This window comes from Prunus dulcis, chromosome 7 (genome assembly GCF_902201215.1).
Source record: "Prunus dulcis chromosome 7, ALMONDv2, whole genome shotgun sequence".
Taxonomy (NCBI): Eukaryota; Viridiplantae; Streptophyta; class Magnoliopsida; order Rosales; family Rosaceae; genus Prunus; species Prunus dulcis.
In genome coordinates, this window is record NC_047656.1 from 8,756,466 (window position 1) to 8,776,817 (window position 20,352).

Sequence of the window (20,352 nt, forward strand, 5' to 3'; positions counted from 1 at the left end):
TTGTGTGGAGCCTACTAACTATTCATTTGGAGACTTTGGGTAAAGTTTGTCTAGAACTTTCCCTTAGTGCACATTCACGTGGGTTGGCTACCTCCACCAATCTGCCTATAAATAAGGCATTATCCTGCCTTTGCATTGACACCTCCAGAGAGAAAAGAATGAGAGTCAGGCAGAGAAGAGGAAGAGCAAGAAGAAAGAGGGTGAGTGAGTAGAGAGGAAAGAGAGCAGAGAAATTTTCCAAGAGAGAAAATTCAGTGAGCCACACATATTGTAAACACTAAAGTTATAGCCCTATTATTTTATATAGTGGAAAAGTTACTGCTGCTGCTCTCCGAGGACGTAGGCATAGCCGAACCTCGTTAAATGTTGTGTCTCATCTACTTTACGTGCATCTCAATATTTGCACATATTCCAGTTCATTTTATAACAAAAACGGCACTTGTATTTTATCTATTTAGTCTTCATATTTTTAATTTGGCGAATTTGATCCTTCTGTTTTACTTAGTTAAAAAACTGTAATTGTTATAAATAAAAAATTACTAATGTCAGTTTACAAATAAAAAACACATGAATAATTAACAAAATAAGAATATTTTTAAACAAAAAATAGGGAAACCACCCACAACACCACCCAACTACTGTGAGCCCTCTTCTTGTCATTAGAGCAAGTGCAGCGCTAGGGCCCTGCTATGGCAACAGGCCCTTTCAGGCCCCAATTCCCCCTCTAGCACTAAAAATCTAGCCCGAGCAAGCCCACAGACAAAACTGGACTGGCTCTTGCCCGAAGGTGCTGAGGTCAACCGTGACGTCACGCGCCAACTCGGAACTAGACTAAGGCCGCTCCCTACTCTCTACAACAGTGGTGCATCGAGGGAATCGCTCGGAAATCTGCTTAAAAACTCTCAAACGGGATTAATGGCAAAAATGTTAACTGCGGGCTGCTGCGAGCTTTTTATACGACGACCACCACGAAATCTCCACCGTTCCCTCGTCGGCTACACCCGCTAAGATGGCCATACGTGGCCGCACCACAGCAGCCATCAGATGAAGCGACGAAGCACGCATCGATGCAACCCTTCGAAAAACACAACGCATATTAGTTAGGGTTTGGATAATGCGAGAAGGCGGTGAGCGTTAGTGTGGTGATTTAGAGGTTTGGGAGAAGGCTTGATGTTCGGACAAAACGTATCGGAATCAAGTGATTCCAATTCCAACAGGAAATTATTGGTCATTAAAGAACAGCCTTTTTTTTTTCTTTTTTCTTTTTTTTTTAATGGGGGTCAAAACAAGAATAATTTTAAAGAACAAATTGTCTATGTGTATTTGGTCATTAAATCATGTTTAGTTCAACATGAAATTAGTCATTGCGTGTGGTCTTACCTCGAAACCTCAATATATTTCGAAATGCAGAATTTTCGGAATCTTAAGATATATTCTAATTCCAATCCAACTCTTTTTTGGAATTTTTAAATTTCGGAACCTTTGGATGTAAGAATTGATATGAACTTGCCAAATTCAAAAAATTTCGAATCAAAAGTTTCAATCTAACTTTCACCCATATTTGGGAGTGAGAGAAGATGATGAGTCTAAGGTAGAAATGTAAAGAGAAAATTTTCAATGTCTACAGTACCACCCATTTTTTCTACCCCAAAATCCACTTCTGATCCGCTTTTGAACGTGTCAAACCTCCTATTGGTGTGCAACAAACTTATAGCTAAAGATGTTAACAGAATTCAATTCACCTCTTTCCGAATGTATCACCTCCCAAGTTTCGCTTCTATAACCGTTTATGAGGGTCTCATCCATGGCAGCGAAAAAGTCCAGAGCCCAGTTTACATTCATGTAAGCCCAATGAATAGATAGCCCAATAAACAGTGGAATTAGCCAGCTGGCCCACTACCCAACGCAGCACCCGCCACTCCACGTGACCACAGCGGAAATGGAAACGGTTTAGAGAGAGAGATTTTCAAATAATAGGCAAGGAACCGCCAGTTTTCGAAAACTGAGAGAGAGAGAGAGAGAGAGTAATGGCTCCGTTTCCATCTCCACTCGAACGCGTAGTTGCTTCGGCTTTGCTAGTCCTGGCCACCACACCTCCGAAGTAAACCAAAACTTCAATTTCAATTTGCATTTGCGTTCGATCGCTTCAATCGTTCTTCAATCTTCTGACGCATTTTTGCTTGCAGGCTCTGTTTGGACGACGATCGCGAGTAGGTGAGGGAGCGAAGCAAGATCGAGAATGGTAGAGAGAGCTCGGTTTCTGGGGATTCCAATAAGTCGTTCTCGTCGTTGATCACCACATGCGAGGTTTCCAGGGAGGAGATTCGAGCTCGTAAGATCAGAATCGTAGCGCTTGCTGCTCTTCGTCATGAGATGAAGCTCAAGGTGATCGAGCTTCTCTCTCTCTCTCTCTCTCTCTGTGTTTCTCATCTATTTTTAAATTTTGCTTGCTGTTTGGTTGATTTTCACAACTCTGAATTCGAAATGTGAATTTTGAGTTCACTTCGTCCCTTAATCGTTTTCCAAACGGAAGATCGAGCGATGATTTTTCTCTTGTTATTTTGCTTTAATCTGTTCGCTTATTAGTGAAATATTTGCTTTTCTTCAGTTTTTCTCTTCGTCATGTGATGAAGATGAAGCTCAATCGGAGCTTCTCCCTCTGTTTTTCTTCCTTTTTCTCTTTGTATTTTAAGCTCTGTTTGGCTGAAATTTCTGCATAATCCGATTGAATCTTTTACAAGCTCAGAAGCAATTTGCTTGATTAATCTGGTCTGGATCTTAACTTTTCTGTTTGGTTGAATTTTTATCTTATATATCTGAATCCGAACTGTGTTTTTAATTTCCTGTTGTTACTTTAATCGTTTCCCGAAACAAAGTTCAAGCTGATATCTAATTAAGCTGAATCTGAGCTTCTCTCTCTCTCTGTTTCTCTTCCATTTTTGGCATTCTCATTTTGCTGTTTGGCTGAGTTTGTACGATTTTCATGGAAGTTTCGGTTCATTTTTGTTGCTTTAATGTGCTTTTCAATATAAATCTAAACTAAAGCTTATAAGATCCTTCTTTCTAAGATTTTTGATTTCCAAATCAGTGGTTGAGCGATTCGATTTCATCGATCCGATTCAATTATGAGCATTTTCTTCTTCTTCAAGTAATAATTTGAATTTTCTCTGAATTAGGGTGTGCGGAGAAGTCGCTCCAAGACTCAAACAAGCTGGAAGACCGTCTCTGGATCGTCGGAGACGGCGTCGTTTCGATCTGCGACTACCACGGAGTCTTCTTGCGTGTCCACCAGCTCCTGTGCGGCTTCAAGCGCGCGAAGCCAAAGCAGAAGCCGACACCCGTCATGGTCAGCCTGGAATTATCGTGGTGCCAGTAAGCTTTCGATGGTAAGGGAGGAGCCGAGGAAGAGGAAGCGGCTGAGCTTCTCGGCTCACATGCGCCGCAAAGCCGAGGAAATTCTGAAGCTCTTGTCCGGTGGCTGCTGCTTCTCTGAAGTTAAGATTCGTCAGACCATCGGTGACAGTCCTGACACTAGTAAAGCACTCAGAATGTTAGTTCTCTCTCTCTCTCTCTCTCTCTCTCTCTCTCTCTCTCTCTCTCTATCTATTTGACACGTGGTGCACGTGGATGTGATCGAGTGGACGAGAAATTAGTGTGATGAGTCTTAACCGTCAGATCTGAACTGTGGAAGATCAGGATGAGGATCTAACGGTTGAAATGCATCCAACCATAATGTTCTGTTATGTTTTAGTTAATTTTAGAACAAAACCCTTTGCCTTACGTGGCAAGAATGTTCTGACGTGGCGAGATGTAAATGGGTATTGTGTGTTTCTGTGCATGCAGGTTGTTGAAGCTTGAGAAGGTCAAAAGGTCAGGCATTGGAGGCCGTTACAACCCTTATATTTACACGGTATATAATATAAATATAAATATATTAAAGTTGCTTATAAATATATATTTAAAATGAAAAACAACTATCTATGCTTGTGTGATCATATTCTTAGATTAATACTTGTTTTTCTTTAAACTCTTTATTAATCTTTTGCTTCTTCTTGACTCGCAGATAGCGTGAGAAGAGGTAAGCTAAAGGGAACCCGATTAAGCATGGCATGGGTCATCTTTACTACCCGTTTTAGCTATCTTGGATCCACTCCCTTGGTTGGGTTGGGGAAATTTTGTTATGATGGGTAGCTAAAAATTGGGATATATATACCAAAATATATATAAATATATATATGGTCTATATAATATAGAATTAATATGGAATGATATGATATTGTAAGTGTGAATTGTATGGCATGCAGTTAATAATTACACGTATTCTTCAGTACTTTTTAGCAGCATGCAGCACTTAACCCGAATACTAAAGGGAAATGCGGCTTCTTTTACCTAAAATTACCGCAGATTTTTACTTTTACTAAAGGTTAATTAGTTAGTTATAGCAATTACCAATGGAATGTTCTTCTAGGAAAGTATAAAACCCTGGCAATTTGGCATTTGTCCATTGTGATTTGTGAATGGCCAACCTCAACTTTGGCTTTTAACAAAACCTAATACGTAAGCAAAGAATCCAAGGGTGATTTAAGTAATAGCTTTTTTTCTTATATATACAATAAGTTTTTAACCAACGCAATTTCTTCAAAGAACCCATCTACATAATAATAATATTCTTATGAAAATGCTATTCTTTTGGGTCCATTTGGATGAAGGTACACATTTCATGTATAAGGATTTAGATCACATTATAAAATTCACTCCTTTTAAATATTTCCATGCAAACGGAAACTTGATTTATTTTACTTCACAAACTGCGGTCAATTATGAACATATATAAATATGATACAAATAACATTTTTTTTTTCTTTCTTTCTAAACATAAATCATCTACAACTAGGAACAGAGACGGACCGTACATATGGCTAACCTGGATTATAGCCCAGGATACTTTTTCTTTTTCAACCTAACATAAAATTCCCAGCCCACCACATGCTTGGTGAAATGCTCCACTCCAGTGAAGGTTTGCAGAGGTGTAAGCCTTAGATGCATTTTGTAGGAAAAAGATGAGAACACACGCCGACTATTTGACTTATAATTTAAAAGTTTTGTGTTGTTTGTTTGTTTTTTTGTTTTTTTTCAATGAAACAGTAAGTTTGGTAAGAGGGATATTTAATACACACGGTATCATTTTGATTAAATTTATGAAATCCGATGGCATCTTTTGTTGTCCAATTGCTACACTCTTATGTGACAAGTGGATAATTGTGTGATTAACCACATCTACACGGAGAAAAACAGGGTGGTTGACTGTTTAGTGAAGGGGATCTATAATTTTAATTTGGGGTTTGTTGTGCTTGATGAGATTCCTAGCTGAGTTTGAGACTACTTTTGATGATGATTTGTTAAGAGTTCCTAGAACTTGTACTGTCTTTGTCATTTAGTTTTTTTTTATATTTAGGGATTAATCCCCCACATTTCACCCCAAAAAAAATTTATGAAACCCAACCTAGCCAACTCTTTCGTTCTTATTAATTAATTTCCTTCTCACTACAAACCCAATTTCCATAAAGCAATAGCTACACACCTTTACCAAGCTTCTAGCTTGTAATAAGCTCCCTATTCTACTGTATTTTTAGTTATAGTTAAATTACTTTATTTTTAGTTCTAGCTTGTAATACTTTATTTAGCTTTATGTTTTCGAACAAATATTCTTAATAGATTTATATATAAGGTGAATTTAGACCATCCGTTTAAAATCGTGTGTACATCCCTGACTGGGAATAAATAAGTTCCAGGACCTTTCGCTTGGCTTAAGCGACAATTGACTTCGGAATAAAGTGGCTTTCGAGTCTTCTTGTTAAATTTATAAAATAAAATAAAATAAAAAAACCGTAACGACTAGAATGCGAATATTCAACGCGTAGCTGCAAAGACTGACGCAGTACTCCTTGGACTACATTGCCACCACCTAAAAGAAAAAAGACATACAATAGGAATTAGTCAAATCATGGGCTACAAAAGAATGCTTGCAGTGAAGGGCTTGTATTCAGGTATATTTTCATTTCAGTCATTCAATTCCCTTTCTATTTGAATTTGGCCTAAAATACTGAGCCATACTCTTCTTATTTCTTGTCATCGACCAAATTTTATAATTGTAACTAAAAATACCACCCCTTTTCAATTTTTGTACAACTATCACCTATAAATATAAAATTATTGTACCCGTGTTGCTATTTCCCAAAAATAAAACCCTCATCAGGTCCAGCCCTTCCGTCATCTAGGGTTTAGATTGCCAATTCCCCAATCAAAGCACCACCCCAATCCTGATTCAAATTACACCAATATTTCTGTAATTCGGCGGTAAAATCATCATGGGGAAGAACGACTTCCTAACCCCAAAGGCAATTGCCAATCGGATCAAGGCCAAGGGACTTCAGAAGCTTCGATGGTACTGCCAGATGTGCCAGAAGCATTGTCGGGACGAAAACGGCTTCAAATGCCACTGCATGAGCGAAAGCCACCAGCGACAGATGCAGATCTTCGGCGAAAACTCTAATCGCATAGTCGATGGCTACTCCGAGGAGTTCGAGCAAAGTTTTCTCGATTTTATGAAACGAAGCCACCGGTTCAGCCGTATCGCCGCCACCGTGGTCTACAACGAGTACATCAACGACCGCCACCATGTTCATATGAATTCGACTGAGTGGGCCACGATAACCGAGTTCGTGAAGCACTTGGGGAGGACGGGTAAGTGTAAGGGTGAGGAGACGCCAAAGGGTTGGTTCATTACTTATATCGATAGAGATTCGGAAACCCTTTTCAAGGAGAGGTTGCAGAACTTTGTATTTTAACTTTGTATATTATATGGAAATTCACACTGCATATAGCATCTGAATATGCAGATTCATTCATCATTGCGGACATTGTTTAGAGAACACTTGTGGGAGCTCTCCCACTTTTGGGCACTGATGCATGAAGCAATGGATTATTTTTTTCCTTCAGGAAATTTTACTACCATTTAAGAGGTTTTATTTCTTCTCAATAGTCATTCCTGGGTAAACAAATATTTCTTATGTGCTTTTATGGTAGGTAGTTTGGGGTTTCTTTGGTATGAATAATATGATTTCTTTTTTGGGTATATGAGACTTCTTTGACTCACTCTGTTGCCTGCATTCTTTTTCAGTTGGTTGTGGGGTTGAGTCTTCACCCAGTTGATGTCTGAAAGTAGGTGCTTGGTAATGGAAAAGTTGAAAAGCATATTAATGTGGGATGAGATACTAGGTACAGCAATAGAGGTGTTAGGATAGTTGTGTTGTGTCCTCGTCCAACTGCTGCCTCTCAAGATTGATTTTGCAAAGTTGGTATGAAAAATTCTTTATGTCAAATCATACCTGCCTATTATGTATGCCCTGGTTCTTTTGACACCAGTCTAGAGCCTCTGTGAATGGTTTTCTGTTTGTGGAAACCAACGGTTCTCATTGCACATGTATTCCATGGTTATGTTTCCAATATTTTTATGCACTGTTACACGGTTCTTTTTGCAATACATATTTTCTGTGGATGAACAAGTTGGGGATTGGCACTTGTACATCCTTTTCCATTATTATGTATTAGGGTTGAGAGAAATAGCTGTATTTACAATGGAAAGATGCACAAAGAGGCTAGTAGCTATGAGTTATTAAGTTGCTAAAGTAAGGGCGTGTGCTCATGTTCGTTCTGCTGCCGATTGAACCCTCTTGGAGAGTTGCATCTCAATACCTTCATCATGCTTCATGTATTAGAAAAATTATAGGTTCAATTGTCATTGTAATCAGAGTAAAAGCAATTTGATAGCGTGCATGATAGTGTTCTCTCTTGCTCTGCTGCTATGAAATTCTTATTTACCGATTGGCAAAGAAGAAAACATAGTTTCGACAAAGTCAATACATCATTACAAGAACCCTAGAATACACTAGCGGAACTAGGACAAAGGCTACAGTGGGCTGTAGCCTAGGGAGGTTTTGGGGTTAAACAAAAATCAAACCTATATATTTGCCAATTAATTTACTGTGGACCTTGCATTTTTGTACCCAATATTTGATAGCTGCCTTCTTTTGAACGAAGATTCATTGAGGGAGAGAATTACTTTCCTTTTGAATATGAATCGATGTGCAACTCCAACTATCATTTCAAAGGTCAACATCAATTCATGCTAATATAAGGATGGATAACAATTGTCGTGTCCATGAGATTTGAATTCAGGATTACTTTTCAACGAAGTGGAGACTCTGTTATTAGACCAAATGGCCATTGACATACGATATAATAGCAATATTAGGCCAATACATGTACACTATAGAGGCAATATTAAAGCAATATAACCACAATACGATAGCAATAGTATTACAATATCACCTATAAAAATATAATTATTGTCCACTTATTGCTGATTTTTCACATGTTCAGAAATTTTGTTCTCTCTTAGCTCACTCGGCTCTCTCTCTCTGGCACATCTCTCTCTCTTTGGTATCTGTTTATCGCAGCTCTCTGTCTCTCTCTTGTCTCTCTCTCTCACTCTCTCTCTCTCTCTCTCTCTCTCTCTCTCTCTTTGCTCTCTTTCTGTAGCGCAACTATCTCTCTGTCTCTCTCTAGCTTCGTTCTGTCTCTTTCTCCCCTTATTCGCTCTCTGTCTCTTTATTCATACCTTCCTTTTTTTGTAAATTATTTTTTAGTTGTTATTATTTTTTAAAATAATTTCTTACAATGTCTTACGATGCAATTATGATGCACCTGACTGCCTGTTTTTGAAAGGCACGTTGTTTCTTTCTCCTCCTCGTCTTCTTTTTGAATGAAGTATGGCCCAAACCGTAAACCCATTGATGAGCCGTAGTCAATATACATACACTAGAGAGGCAATATTAGGGCAATATAATGGCAATACGATAGCAATAGCATTACAATATACAAGCAATAGCATTACAATATACATGCAATACGATGGCAATATGCATACAATATGTATACAATACACAGGCAATATTAGTACAATACACAGGCAATAGGACAGCAATATTAAGTCAATCTACATACAATACACACACATCCATTACAGACTACAATTTAGACATGGAAAATAAATCGCCACCGAACCCTAACAATACTATCCCGATAAGCAAAAATTATTTCTTTCATAAAACTTGACAATTCAATTGTTATTACATAGTCAACCAATCTTTGCTCTATTACATACATACTTCCTACCTATAATTATAAATAATGGAGAGCTCACAAATTCTACTAATTTTGATCTTAACTTCATCAATTTGTTCTTCGTTGTATGAGTTAGCTCTCCCTTCTTGCACATTTTCCAAGCTGTTCTATTCTCCTCCCGTGTAGCAATATCAGCAACAACAGGTTATCTACAGATCTGAAATCATAACTGCACATGATTCTCAATTAGCAAAGAGGAAAACCATTTTCTTTTATAACTTCGGTTCTGAAATATATAACAAAATGCAAAGACCTTTGCTTCTGAAAAGGAGCAAAAGTTTGTCAACCAATTCATAGTAAAAACGAAGAAACTAGTGAACCTAACCAGAGAAATGCTAACCTGCAAAACCAACTCCAATACTTTAACCACATCATTAATACTTGAGATTTTCTTCTCATGGATTATGATTAGAGGATTTTCCAATTCCTATCAGCACATACACAAGTTTGAAGATAATCATCATCAAGCAAAAAGGGACTTGAGGTGCTGCTAACTTTAACAAGCAGCCCTCTAACAGTTTCAAGACATAGTTATCACTGAGTCAAACTAAAACTTACACATTTCTGATTGTTCTGGTTGGTGATGAAATAAGGGGATATGTAGCCCCTATCTAGCTTCATTCCCTCAACAACCTCCAACTCATTGTCCAATGTTTTCCCATCCTGCAGAAATTAACATAGTGTGAAGCTTACATGTTTTGGGTATCATTTGGGAATAAAAAACTAAAATAAAATTATTTGCCCTCCAATATATTTCTGTAAAAATTTCATAAGACCCATACATACCTCACTTTAAAACAACAATAAAAAGAAGCTGATATCATCCAGATTTCAGCCCTTGCAATACGGTAACTACACTAATATGCCTATGACAAATCTGCTGACTAGAAACAGACATAGGCAAATAAAGTCACATACCCATCAGCACAGCCACTGTCCAGGTCGTGATGAGATACAAGCCAATAGACGACCACAACCAAATTGCTCTTCAATATGCTGGTCAAGGGTGCAAATCTATTGACGCTTCTCCAACTTTCTTACTACATGGTTGTTCTTCTTCACCTCCTCAGCAACGGCAACAGCAGCATCACCTTCCTATCAAACAAATAACACAAAATGCCATCAAAGACAGTAAAGTTCATTGCGCATGTGTGTGTCCAAAAATAAAGTTCATTACCAGAAAAGCTCCTTTATTTCATTTTGCAGGCATAGTATTCTTGTTGATCAGTAAAATCAGAGGACTTAAGCTGCTCCAGTGGGACTACCACTGACTCAATTCGCCCAAACAAGCAAGCACTATGAGATCCTCTTGGCAAAACTAGACAACCAATAACCATAAAAAACACCCAAACCCTGTCACGAGTAGTAACTCTCCAGATTGCATGTGCATTACAGGCCACTGCCCCCCTCCATTTCAGCATGCAGGGAAACTCAACCAATTCTTCCAGCATGTGTACTTTGTCTTTATCAAACGAAATCAGAGAACCACAATTTTAAAGATTCTAACATAAATGAATTACCTGAAGTTTAGTAATCAACCCTTTCTTCTCTTCTTCAAACTCTCTGATCTAGTATTCAGAGAAAAAAAATATAAGAATACCTAGCAGTGAAAGGATTAAAGAATGACAAAATCAGACAATGAATAAACCGGCTAGCATACCTGAGCCCTTAATTTCCTAATCTGTCCTTCTTGAGCAGCCTGCTTTTTTGAAAGCTCTTCACCTGGTACATAAAAATGCAAAAATGAAGGAATTTCCATAATTATTGATATGATTGCATAAAGAAACCCTCCTTGCATCCACAATAGAACATTGGCTACGTTGAAATTCACTATGAGGCACAAAATATGTAGAACATATTGAGCTTCTCAAGAGAAACAGAGACAGACAGGGACAGAAAGAGACCTTCAGCCATAACTTGATTAATTATTTCATCCTTTTCCTTCAGAAGAGCAGCTGCATCACTTTTCTTATTCTGCTCCCGCCGAAGCGTGTCCCTTTCCTTTGTAAGAGCATACACCTGCAATCATAAGTTGGCATAGCCCCTCCAATTATCAGGAGCTGAATTAAAAATAGGCAAGTACCAATTTCATCAAAAACATAACGGGCATATATAACACCTAGATCAATCCAAGCACGATTATAAACAAGACTTTATGAGAAGACCTACCTTCCTTTCAAGTGTTGCAACCCTTTGATGGTATTCCTCTCGCAGTGACTCGACTTCTGCATCATTGGATTTTCTCTGTTCAATTATTTTCAGAGATGGACAATGAGGGGTTGATCCGAATTCTGATTGATCTGGAGAGAGAAGGGCCGAAGAGAGAGATAGAGGCAAGAGAATTGAGAGAGAACCTAATTTCTGAAAAACCACAATAAAAATGTATTTATAGGTGGTAGCTATTTCTCTCAAACCTAATACATAATAATGGAAAAGGATGTACAAGTGCCAATCCCCAACTTGTTCATCCACAGAAAATATGTATTGCAAAAAGAACCATGTAACAGTGCATAAAAATATTGGAAACATAACCATGGAATACATGTGCAATGAGAACCGTTGGTTTCCACAAACAGAAAACCATTCACAGAGGCTCTAGACTGGTGTCAAAAGAACCAGGGCATACATAATAGGCAGGTATGATTTGACATAAAGAATTTTTCATACCAACTTTGCAAAATCAATCTTGAGAGGCAGCAGTTGGACGAGGACACAACACAACTATCCTAACACCTCTATTGCTGTACCTAGTATCTCATCCCACATTAATATGCTTTTCAACTTTTCCATTACCAAGCACCTACTTTCAGACATCAACTGGGTGAAGACTCAACCCCACAACCAACTGAAAAAGAATGCAGGCAACAGAGTGAGTCAAAGAAGTCTCATATACCCAAAAAAGAAATCATATTATTCATACCAAAGAAACCCCAAACTACCTACCATAAAAGCACACAAGAAATATTTGTTTACCCAGGAATGACTATTGAGAAGAAATAAAACCTCTTAAATGGTAGTAAAATTTCCTGAAGGAAAAAAATAATCCATTGCTTCATGCATCAGTGCCCAAAAGTGGGAGAGCTCCCACATGTGTTCAGCTCTAAACAATGTCCGCAATGATGAATGAATCTGCATATTCAGATGCTATATGCAGTGTGAATTTCCATATAATATACAAAGTTAAAATACAAAGTTCTTCAACCTCTCCTTGAAAAGGGTTTCCGAATCTCTATCGATATAAGTAATGAACCAACCCTTTGGCGTCTCCTCAACCTTACACTTACCCGTCCTCCCCAAGTGCTTCACGAACTCGGTTATCGTGGCCCACTCAGTCGAATTCATATGAACATGGTGGCGGTCGTTGATGTACTCGTTGTAGACCACGGTGGCGGCGATACGGCTGAACCGGTGGCTTCGTTTCATCAAATCGAGAAAACTTTGCTCGAACTCCTCGGAGTAGCCATCGACTATGCGATTAGAGTTTTCGCCGAAGATCTGCATCTGTCGCTGGTGGCTTTCGCTCATGCAGTGGCATTTGAAGCCGTTTTCGTCTCGACATTGCTTCTGGCACATCTGGCAGTACCATCGAAGCTTCTGAAGTCCTTTGGCCTTGATCCGATTGGCAATTGCCTTTGGGGGTAGGAAGTCGTTCTTCCCCATGATGATTTTACCGCCGAATTACAGAAATATTGGTGTAATTTGAATCAGGATTGGGGTGGTGTTTTGATTGGGGAATTGGCAATCTAAATCCTAGATGACGGAAGGGCTGGACCTGATGAGGGTTTCCTATAAATTAATTACAATAAAAAAAAGGACCTCAATTATTTAATGTCTAAAAACTTACATGTGGAGCTTGTGAGTCTGAGCCCATATTAATTATAAAAAAAAAAGAAAAGAAAAGAGCTTTCTAACCGGTGAATGTTGATGACAACTTTTTTTTAAATACTATTAAACCAAGGCTCATGGTGAAGGGTAGATCTAAACTAGGTTCAATTACCTCTTGATACGTACCAAAAGACTAGAAAGGAAAATAAAGCCGGTAAGGAGAAACTAAAATAAGCAATTCTTCATTCCTGATTTCAAAATGGTCAAAATTCTCAAACTAAATACACTTGGAATGTGAGTTCACCAACAATATTACCAACAGATATGGAAATGAAATCTAACAAGAATGCTACATGTGTCTTCTCCATTTTAAGAAAAAGAACATAAAAAAAGTTACAATGAGTATTGGATCGAGCTGCTATCAATAGGACCATTAGTGAGGGTCATACTCATAATAATAGTACATTACAAGAAATGCTTCCATGCAAAAAATAAAAAAAATAAAAAAATATCGTTTATTTTTGAAATTTTGTTAAAATCGTAGAATTTGATTTCCTACCCCACAATTGTTGGTTGTTGAATGAGTTTGTTTTAATTTTTTTTTTTTAATATAGCACTCACTTGACCACTTGTCTTAAGGAATGAGTAAAATGTGCAATAAAAAAAGAATGAGTAAAATGATCCTTGAAGATTTGGGTATAAAAAGAGAAAAAATGAAAAACAAAAGGGTACCACAACAATTGCCTAGAAACGACAGGCCCTTAAATGTAAAAGCGATGATAAATAGAGGAACCAACCAAGAATAGAGGCAAGGCTATAAAAAGAACGAAGTGCCCCTTCCTTCCTCACAAGAAGCAAAATTGTATTTCTCAGCTTTGAATTGGGCTCTCTGATCTCTCTCCTTCCCTCCCTTTCTCGCTCTCTTGGGAAGAACAGAAAGCAACAGAGAGCAACATAAAGATTGAGAGAGAAATACAAAAAAATATATAAAGATGGGAAAGTGGGTGGAATTATTAGATACAGGGGTGAGAATAGCAGCAAGATTTCATTCTCACTGCCCACAAACTGGACGCTTGTATTACCATCCTCCATCTGGTTCTGAAGATCAACATCATCATCACTACTTTGACCAAGCCCAGAAGCCCACCAATGGCAGCCATGCTCAATTTGATGGCATCTTCACCAGTTGTGGTGTCAAGGCAGCAGCTATGGAGGCCAACACCAATGAGGCTTTTTTGTATTCTGTTTTGTGAGAAAGGAAGGAAATTACCTTAATTTGTGTCCACATATAATGGAGAAATTTTTTTTTTTTTTTTCAATTGATTCTTAATATTTTTTTTATGTGTGGATATCATTCCACAAATTTATAATCTTCTCATAGAATTTAGACTTGAATTGAATCCATCTTGAATTTGTTTTGAAAAGAATTCTTTTAATGTTAATTGGCTTCTCATCATCACTTGATTCTCGGTTATTTATGAAAGGATTTTTTTTTTTTTTTTTTTTCTTTCTATGACTTGAGTTTTATTTCTTTGAAAGGAGGGGATGATATGAGTTGAATTCTTGCTTGGAGAATAAAATGCTCTAGCACTAGAGCTTAAAATATAATCTATGCCGTAACGTCATCTATGCCGTAACGTCATTTTGACGAAATAAATACGCTGGGATTTCTAACATTTGCAACGATAAATATCATTAAATCAAGAACTAGTTAATATAAGTACCTCTCTCAATGTTTACGTTTGCACCTTGTATTTGTTTCTATTTCTAACAAATAGAAAACTAGTTTCTGTATTAAGAAAAAGAAAAGTAAACTTACATATAATCACAGAATTTAGAAGGAAAAAAAAATTCATTTACAACTTAATTGTTCTACCCAAATATCAAGGGCAAGAACATCACTAATCTTAATATATGATCAGTTTGCGTTGCCAAAAATTTTGAAGAAAAATCCCATGCCATGTTATTTATTTCAGCCGTTTCTTTCAATTTATTTATTTCGAATCATTTGTCTTTATATAAGTTATACCTTCACGATGGATTTATAAATTGTTTTAATTCTAAAATGCTTCGTAATTGATTACATAGATTACAATGTATAGTATATGACAAACAAGTTGAACCAAATGCCTCAGAGCTGAAACCAAAGCCAAAGGCAGATTCTAAATCTCTTATTTGAATTATTCCATCAATAGACAGATTACAAAAGAGAAGTTCTCAATTCGACTACTTGTAATAGGATTATTGATAATTCATTGGTAGCTCTAAATAGAATACACAAATAAAACATTGTTTTGACAAGGACAATATATGGCACAGATGGAATTCAGGATAGTGCCCTGTGAAAAATAACATTTGATCTTATAGACCTGCTTTGCCAATGAACTTTCTTGGGGCCGTTTGTTGCCAAATCTGCTGTCTGCAAGCTTTGGTATTCTTCTACAAAGTTGTCCACGTTGAAATCAAGAAATTCCATTTGCAATCCAGATATCATATTCTGAATTCTCTACAACTTCACATGATTTCCCTTGAATGAACCATAAAGAGGTTGTGACCTTCTGAAGCTGAATATATCGTCGATTTTGACAGAGGAAGCTTGCGCCGGTGAACTTTTGTCTATTTTATACTCGGATGAATGTGATTTCCCATACACTCGTACACTTAATGTCCGCTTATGAGGTGCCCCAACTTTTATATGCTCATTGAAAAAATCTATCAGCTCTTGTTGTGTAAGCTGCCTCAGTGCTGCAATCTGTTTCAACCCCATCATTAATAGAGGACGCATTTTCTCTTTAGTATATTCCAACAGTTCTTTTGTATTTTTACAATTATCAGCTTCAACATTATCCTTTTCTGCTAACAAGTATGTAATATTACTTTACGAAATATTTTCATCTACATAGAACTATTGGACTTAAGATGACAGGGCCTGATAAGGGCATTTTTCTTCAGGTTCTTTCCAAATTCATTTGTACTCAAAAAGATAAAATGTATTGAACATTTTGCATTGCAGACATGCAAATAAAGTTAGAGTGATGTTCATACCTCAGATTCTATCCTGTCAAACTTGAGGGTCCCATCAGAAATCTCCCTCCAATAAAATGCCGCTTCTTCCCTTAAGTTCTTGTGCTTCTCAAGCTTCATGTCGATCAACGCATTTACATTGCTCTATGTAACAATCAGTTCAAAAGTTATTATTGGGAAAAAGAGTTGATCCTTTCAAGACTCGTAAACTCTCATCGAAGTTTTACGACTATTCTCAAAATCATATATGACATGTCACATTGCAGACCGTAAAATCTCCCCTTTTATACATATATATATATATATATATATATATTTTTTCATAGGTTCACATATAACTTTATCTAGAAATGAAGAACACTGACATTGAAACGCATCTGCCATCCATACACGAGGATACAAAACATTGCAAGAAAGACCAATGGAAGGCCAAAGAAGATGCTGGTGGATGTTTTGAGGACGTGCAATGTTTTCTTTGCAGGAAAAATCAACGAAAAGGGGTCTCATGCAAACAATCTAAAACATCAGGGGGTGTTCGTGTAATTTCTCAAACCTCAGGGGGTTTTGTGAAAAAGCTAAAACCTGAGGGGGTGTTGGTGTAAATAACTCCAATAAAATTTATATAGAAGTGATTGAACATTGGCACCGAAAGACTACCATCTATATGTGAGGATGATAAACAAGGAAGAAAGACTAATGTAAGGTCACTGGAAGTTTTAGCTCTGACGATTTTACATACAAAAGAGATTATAGCAGCATAAAAGATGTAGTCAACCCTAGCAAGCTGGAATTAAGGATAGAGCCTAGTTGATCTCACCTTGAATTCTTCATTTGTCATCTCATAAAGTTTACTCTTGAACGCCTTGAGGAATTCCTCTGCTCTCAAATCAATATGTGCTGGATCCTGTAGATGAACATAACATAATTAGAATACGTAGATAAGGCAACAAGGCAACAAGGCAACAGTAGAAGCATGTAATATACCTTCACTGTAGATTGTATAACAAACAGTGCCCCACGGATACCACAATCATTCCTGCATCAGAAAAGAATGGGAAGGTGATTGAGAAAAAAAATCACAATATGAGGCATGAAATTGAGGGATAAGTCATTTGAATTTGTTTCATGCCTCTGCAAGAGGGCGGTGATGTAACCAAGTTGCTCAACTGATCTAAGCTGGTGGAAGGCAGGTTGCTTTGCAATAAGAGCAAACAGATGAAGTTTCACATTCAGCATAAAATCATCCCGATGTACCTAAACATATTAACACAACTACATTTAAAACAAACACAGAAACCTCTGCTGCACATAAATGAGTGGGAGATTGGTGTGAGGTGATTTTATGCTGTTCAACAGGAAGGCCAAATATAAGTCTTATAACCAAGAGGAACATGGCCTATTGGAAGGGGATTCAGTTAACCAAAGGATCGTGGATAATCTTTGTTGTCAGAATGTCCCATTTGCATGTAACCTGATAGAATAAAACCCTGAAAGTTCATTTCAGTGATCAAACTACAGATCTGTCAAAGGTAAATACAGCTCCAATACCTTTTCAAATTTCAAGAAAGACATTTTCTGCAATTTTTTGATGAGTTAACAGGGAAGAAATTATCGGTTTGAAAGACTTCAGGGGGAACTCTGACAAGGTTTGGTGAATTTTGAACTAGAGCATACAGAAAGAAAACTAGAAGCAATAATTATTGATTCCAGCAAGGTCATACAGACGCTAAGCTATCCCAATAGAATCTAGTTGATTAATACTGCAAACAAATTTAAAAACCTGAATATAGTGGATAAGGGCAGAATTTTCGTCACTTGGATTGAGACCCTCCACAGGGTAGAAATAGCTCTTGCCCTTTTCAAGCTTCACAACTCTATTCGTCAAATGCTGGGATGGGAACAAAGGTTGGCAAATAGGGTTTGAACCCTTAAAGAGAACATTTTCAATATGCTGGATCATGGACTCAGCTTCATTCCTTTCAAGGTTTCCTGCAAAAGCATATATAACTAGGAATGAATACGAATAGAAAAGGAAAATTAAAATGAAAATAACAGTGGCTATAACCTAAGTTGTTTGAGGTAAGAAAATATGGTAACCTGCTGTGTAACACTCTAAAAAGGCCCTTGAGAGCATCATGGGAACAAACTTAGCAAGATCTTCAACTTCAAGATGAGGAAGAACATCAAGTTCTTCCATCCATGGCCAAGTATGATCCTTTAGAATTAATGAGCAGTAGTCCATAGCTTGCTCATAAGGCTGCCGAATTTTGTAATTTTGGTACTTCCTTGTGACCTTTTCCTGATACGGACAAAAGGGCAGATAACACAAGTAAGATATCATTCAAGATATACACCACTCTAGATATAAGATTGACTTCCCAAATTTCATCAGCTAAAATACATTGACCCTTTTTCCTTCCCAAAAATAAGATACTTAAAAAATTACCATAAGGATAAAGGTGATCAGCAAAGGGGCAACAAAATAAAGAAGCTATAAAAATCAAGTCCCAGAGTAACAGATACAGTTTGAAAGGACGAAGAAAATTCTCCTGACGAAGACAGATTAATTGATAAAATAAAAAATTTGGTATTTCTTTGGAGAAAATTAATGATAAAAAATGATTATGACCATGAAATCTAGGAAAGTCCTTTGATTCTAAGGATGGTTAGCATCTTTAACTGGGGCATGGACCAGTCAGAACTTTCACAATATGTGTGTAATTGAATACTTTTTTATGTTGAGCCTGCATCAACTTGAAAATTTTGTATAGAAGAAGAAACAAGATTACTTGATCACCAACCCAAAAGCAAATGGCCATGGGTGCATAGGCCTAGAACATTATATATTGTAAAGCAAGGCTTTACATTGCCCATGTGGGATATACTTTGAACACGACCCCTCATGTAGCATGACTTGAGCAAAGACATGGACAACTTATATTGGGTGACGTGAAAGCACGTATGGCCATTGGGCCTGACACGTTGGTTGCCTTCTTCGATAACATGATAGAATTAAAGCATCCAGTCAAAACCAATTGGCCATCAATGGAGAAGACCAGGATATTACATGTCGTAAGACAAGACTTTATATTCTTATTTTTTAAAAACAGGAAAAGACTTTATATTCTTGATGTGTGATCAACAGAGAATGTCTGTTATGCCAAAACTAGAAAATCCCATGCATGGAAAAATCTAATCCCAGTTTGAGAAAGCACGAGAAGAATCGTGGAGATCCTAAAATACCTAAATAAGGAGAATGTCCCAAAATGTTTTGTTTATTTAAAAGAAAATAAAGAAATGTAACAGAATATAGGCAGATATGATTCAGTATCTTTTCAAAATTCATATTGGCTCTGCATAACATAAGATAGTTTGGTATAAGCCTCTGGAATAACAAAGCGCAACAAGTCACTAATATGCAAAATTATTAATCCAGTTACTGTACCACAAGTGACAGAGCTTATCAAAATCCTCATCCATAAAAATGACTAGGAACATTTAAAGTTAATATTTTTATGAGGGAGCCTTGAAGTTTACCTTTATGACAGAGAACCTGTCAGCTTTCACTTCAAAGCTTGCGATCTTTTCAACTACATTTTCCAGTAAAATCCTTAATTTGTGATTATAGCCAGCCAGAATCACCTACACAAGAAAACATAAGGTAAAATCCACGGATAGTTATGATCAATAAAAGGTAAAACCAAATTTGGAATAATGCCACGCCTCAAGATCTTCCAACTAAACATAGTTAAGTTCACTGTTTCTAACCCCCTTTAAAACATTATAATACCAATTGGATGAGTTAGACACTTCCTATTCCTCTAGTTTTACATAAACACCACATCCCCAGGACAATAACAATCAAGAATTTCTTGATTCGGAATTCAGAAGTCCACAATGGGTGTCCAAAAAAGTGATCCAAGGACCATTACTACATTCAGTATTCAAAGTCTTCATGTTTCATATTTCACGCTATACTGAATTACCATTTACCCTGTGTAGACCGCCTTTATTATTATTATTATTTTTTTTTTGAGTTTGCTACATAAGGTATTATGAAATGAACAATGCAACTTTCAGAGAATAAATCGATTCAAGGAGTAGCTGTGACAACACGGACTAAAATTTTACAGAAACACAACAAAAATTTAAAAAGAACCATCTAGCAAGTTTCATATTGATACCTGAAATCCACTATCTGTGTGGCTTATTCCATAATTCAGTCCAGCAACCTGAGCATAGTAAGCTGACAAAGAA

General features: G+C 37.1%; 3 protein-coding genes across 16 annotated transcripts in view; 1 reads left to right on the forward strand and 2 right to left on the reverse strand.

Moving 5' to 3' along the window:
* The first annotated feature begins 6,265 nt into the window (after nucleotides 1–6,265).
* On the forward strand, nucleotides 6,266–7,834 carry LOC117634635 (KIN17-like protein). Of its 2 annotated transcripts, none has more exons than XM_034368817.1 (2): nucleotides 6,266–6,744; nucleotides 7,181–7,834. In XM_034368817.1, exons 1-2 carry the CDS (start codon nucleotides 6,369–6,371, stop codon nucleotides 7,210–7,212), a joined length of 408 nt encoding a protein of 135 aa, XP_034224708.1. In that variant the 5' UTR covers nucleotides 6,266–6,368; the 3' UTR covers nucleotides 7,213–7,834. The 2 variants fall into 2 exon arrangements, 1 of the variants encoding a protein (XP_034224708.1); XR_004586806.1 differs by lacking the exon at nucleotides 6,266–6,744 and adding an exon at nucleotides 6,937–7,022.
* Nucleotides 7,835–9,145: 1,311 nt separating this feature from the next.
* Nucleotides 9,146–13,025, reverse strand: LOC117633674 (KIN17-like protein). 13 transcript variants are annotated; one of them, XM_034367367.1, is made up of 10 exons: nucleotides 12,250–12,649; nucleotides 11,994–12,091; nucleotides 11,416–11,546; nucleotides 11,151–11,265; nucleotides 10,907–10,968; nucleotides 10,767–10,814; nucleotides 10,165–10,341; nucleotides 9,805–9,909; nucleotides 9,587–9,673; nucleotides 9,146–9,415 (listed from the first exon to the last, which is right to left on the reverse strand). In XM_034367367.1, exons 2-7 carry the CDS (start codon nucleotides 12,058–12,060, stop codon nucleotides 10,261–10,263), a joined length of 504 nt encoding a protein of 167 aa, XP_034223258.1. In that variant the 5' UTR covers nucleotides 12,061–12,091; nucleotides 12,250–12,649; the 3' UTR covers nucleotides 9,146–9,415; nucleotides 9,587–9,673; nucleotides 9,805–9,909; nucleotides 10,165–10,260. The 13 variants fall into 13 exon arrangements, with proteins under 13 accessions (XP_034223258.1, XP_034223259.1, XP_034223260.1 ...); XM_034367368.1 differs by having other exon boundaries at nucleotides 11,994–12,375; nucleotides 12,531–12,648; XM_034367369.1 differs by having other exon boundaries at nucleotides 12,531–12,644.
* A 2,163-nt stretch (nucleotides 13,026–15,188) lies between these two features.
* Nucleotides 15,189–20,352, reverse strand: part of LOC117633672 (insulin-degrading enzyme-like 1, peroxisomal) — a 28,515-nt gene continuing 23,351 nt past the window's right edge. The window contains exons 18-26 of the mRNA XM_034367347.1: nucleotides 20,280–20,341; nucleotides 19,633–19,737; nucleotides 18,193–18,394; nucleotides 17,876–18,084; nucleotides 17,225–17,349; nucleotides 17,080–17,131; nucleotides 16,913–16,999; nucleotides 16,117–16,239; nucleotides 15,189–15,823 (exon numbers count right to left, since the gene is read on the reverse strand). Of these exons, the coding sequence (XP_034223238.1) occupies nucleotides 15,578–15,823; nucleotides 16,117–16,239; nucleotides 16,913–16,999; nucleotides 17,080–17,131; nucleotides 17,225–17,349; nucleotides 17,876–18,084; nucleotides 18,193–18,394; nucleotides 19,633–19,737; nucleotides 20,280–20,341 (1,211 nt within the window). The 3' untranslated portion in view covers nucleotides 15,189–15,577. The remainder of the gene's footprint in view (nucleotides 15,824–16,116; nucleotides 16,240–16,912; nucleotides 17,000–17,079; nucleotides 17,132–17,224; nucleotides 17,350–17,875; nucleotides 18,085–18,192; nucleotides 18,395–19,632; nucleotides 19,738–20,279; nucleotides 20,342–20,352) is intronic.

What these genes read in the sequence shown, in the direction of transcription:
- LOC117633674 (XM_034367357.1), bottom strand. Translation starts at nt 12,906, where the DNA reads ATGGGGAAGAACGACTTCCTACCCCCAAAGGCAATTGCCAATCGGATC. An exon ending in TAATCAAGTTATGGCTGAAG is followed by an intron (nt 10,969 to 11,150) that starts GTCTCTTTCTGT and finishes TTTATGTACCAG; the next exon opens with GTGAAGAGCTTTCAAAAAAG. An exon ending in GGTTGATTACTAAACTTCAG is followed by an intron (nt 10,342 to 10,766) that starts GTAATTCATTTA and finishes TTTGTTTGATAG; the next exon opens with GAAGGTGATGCTGCTGTTGC.
- LOC117634635 (XM_034368817.1), top strand. Translation starts at nt 6,369, where the DNA reads ATGGGGAAGAACGACTTCCTAACCCCAAAGGCAATTGCCAATCGGATC. An exon ending in GAAGCACTTGGGGAGGACGG is followed by an intron (nt 6,745 to 7,180) that starts GTAAGTGTAAGG and finishes ATTCTTTTTCAG; the next exon opens with TTGGTTGTGGGGTTGAGTCT.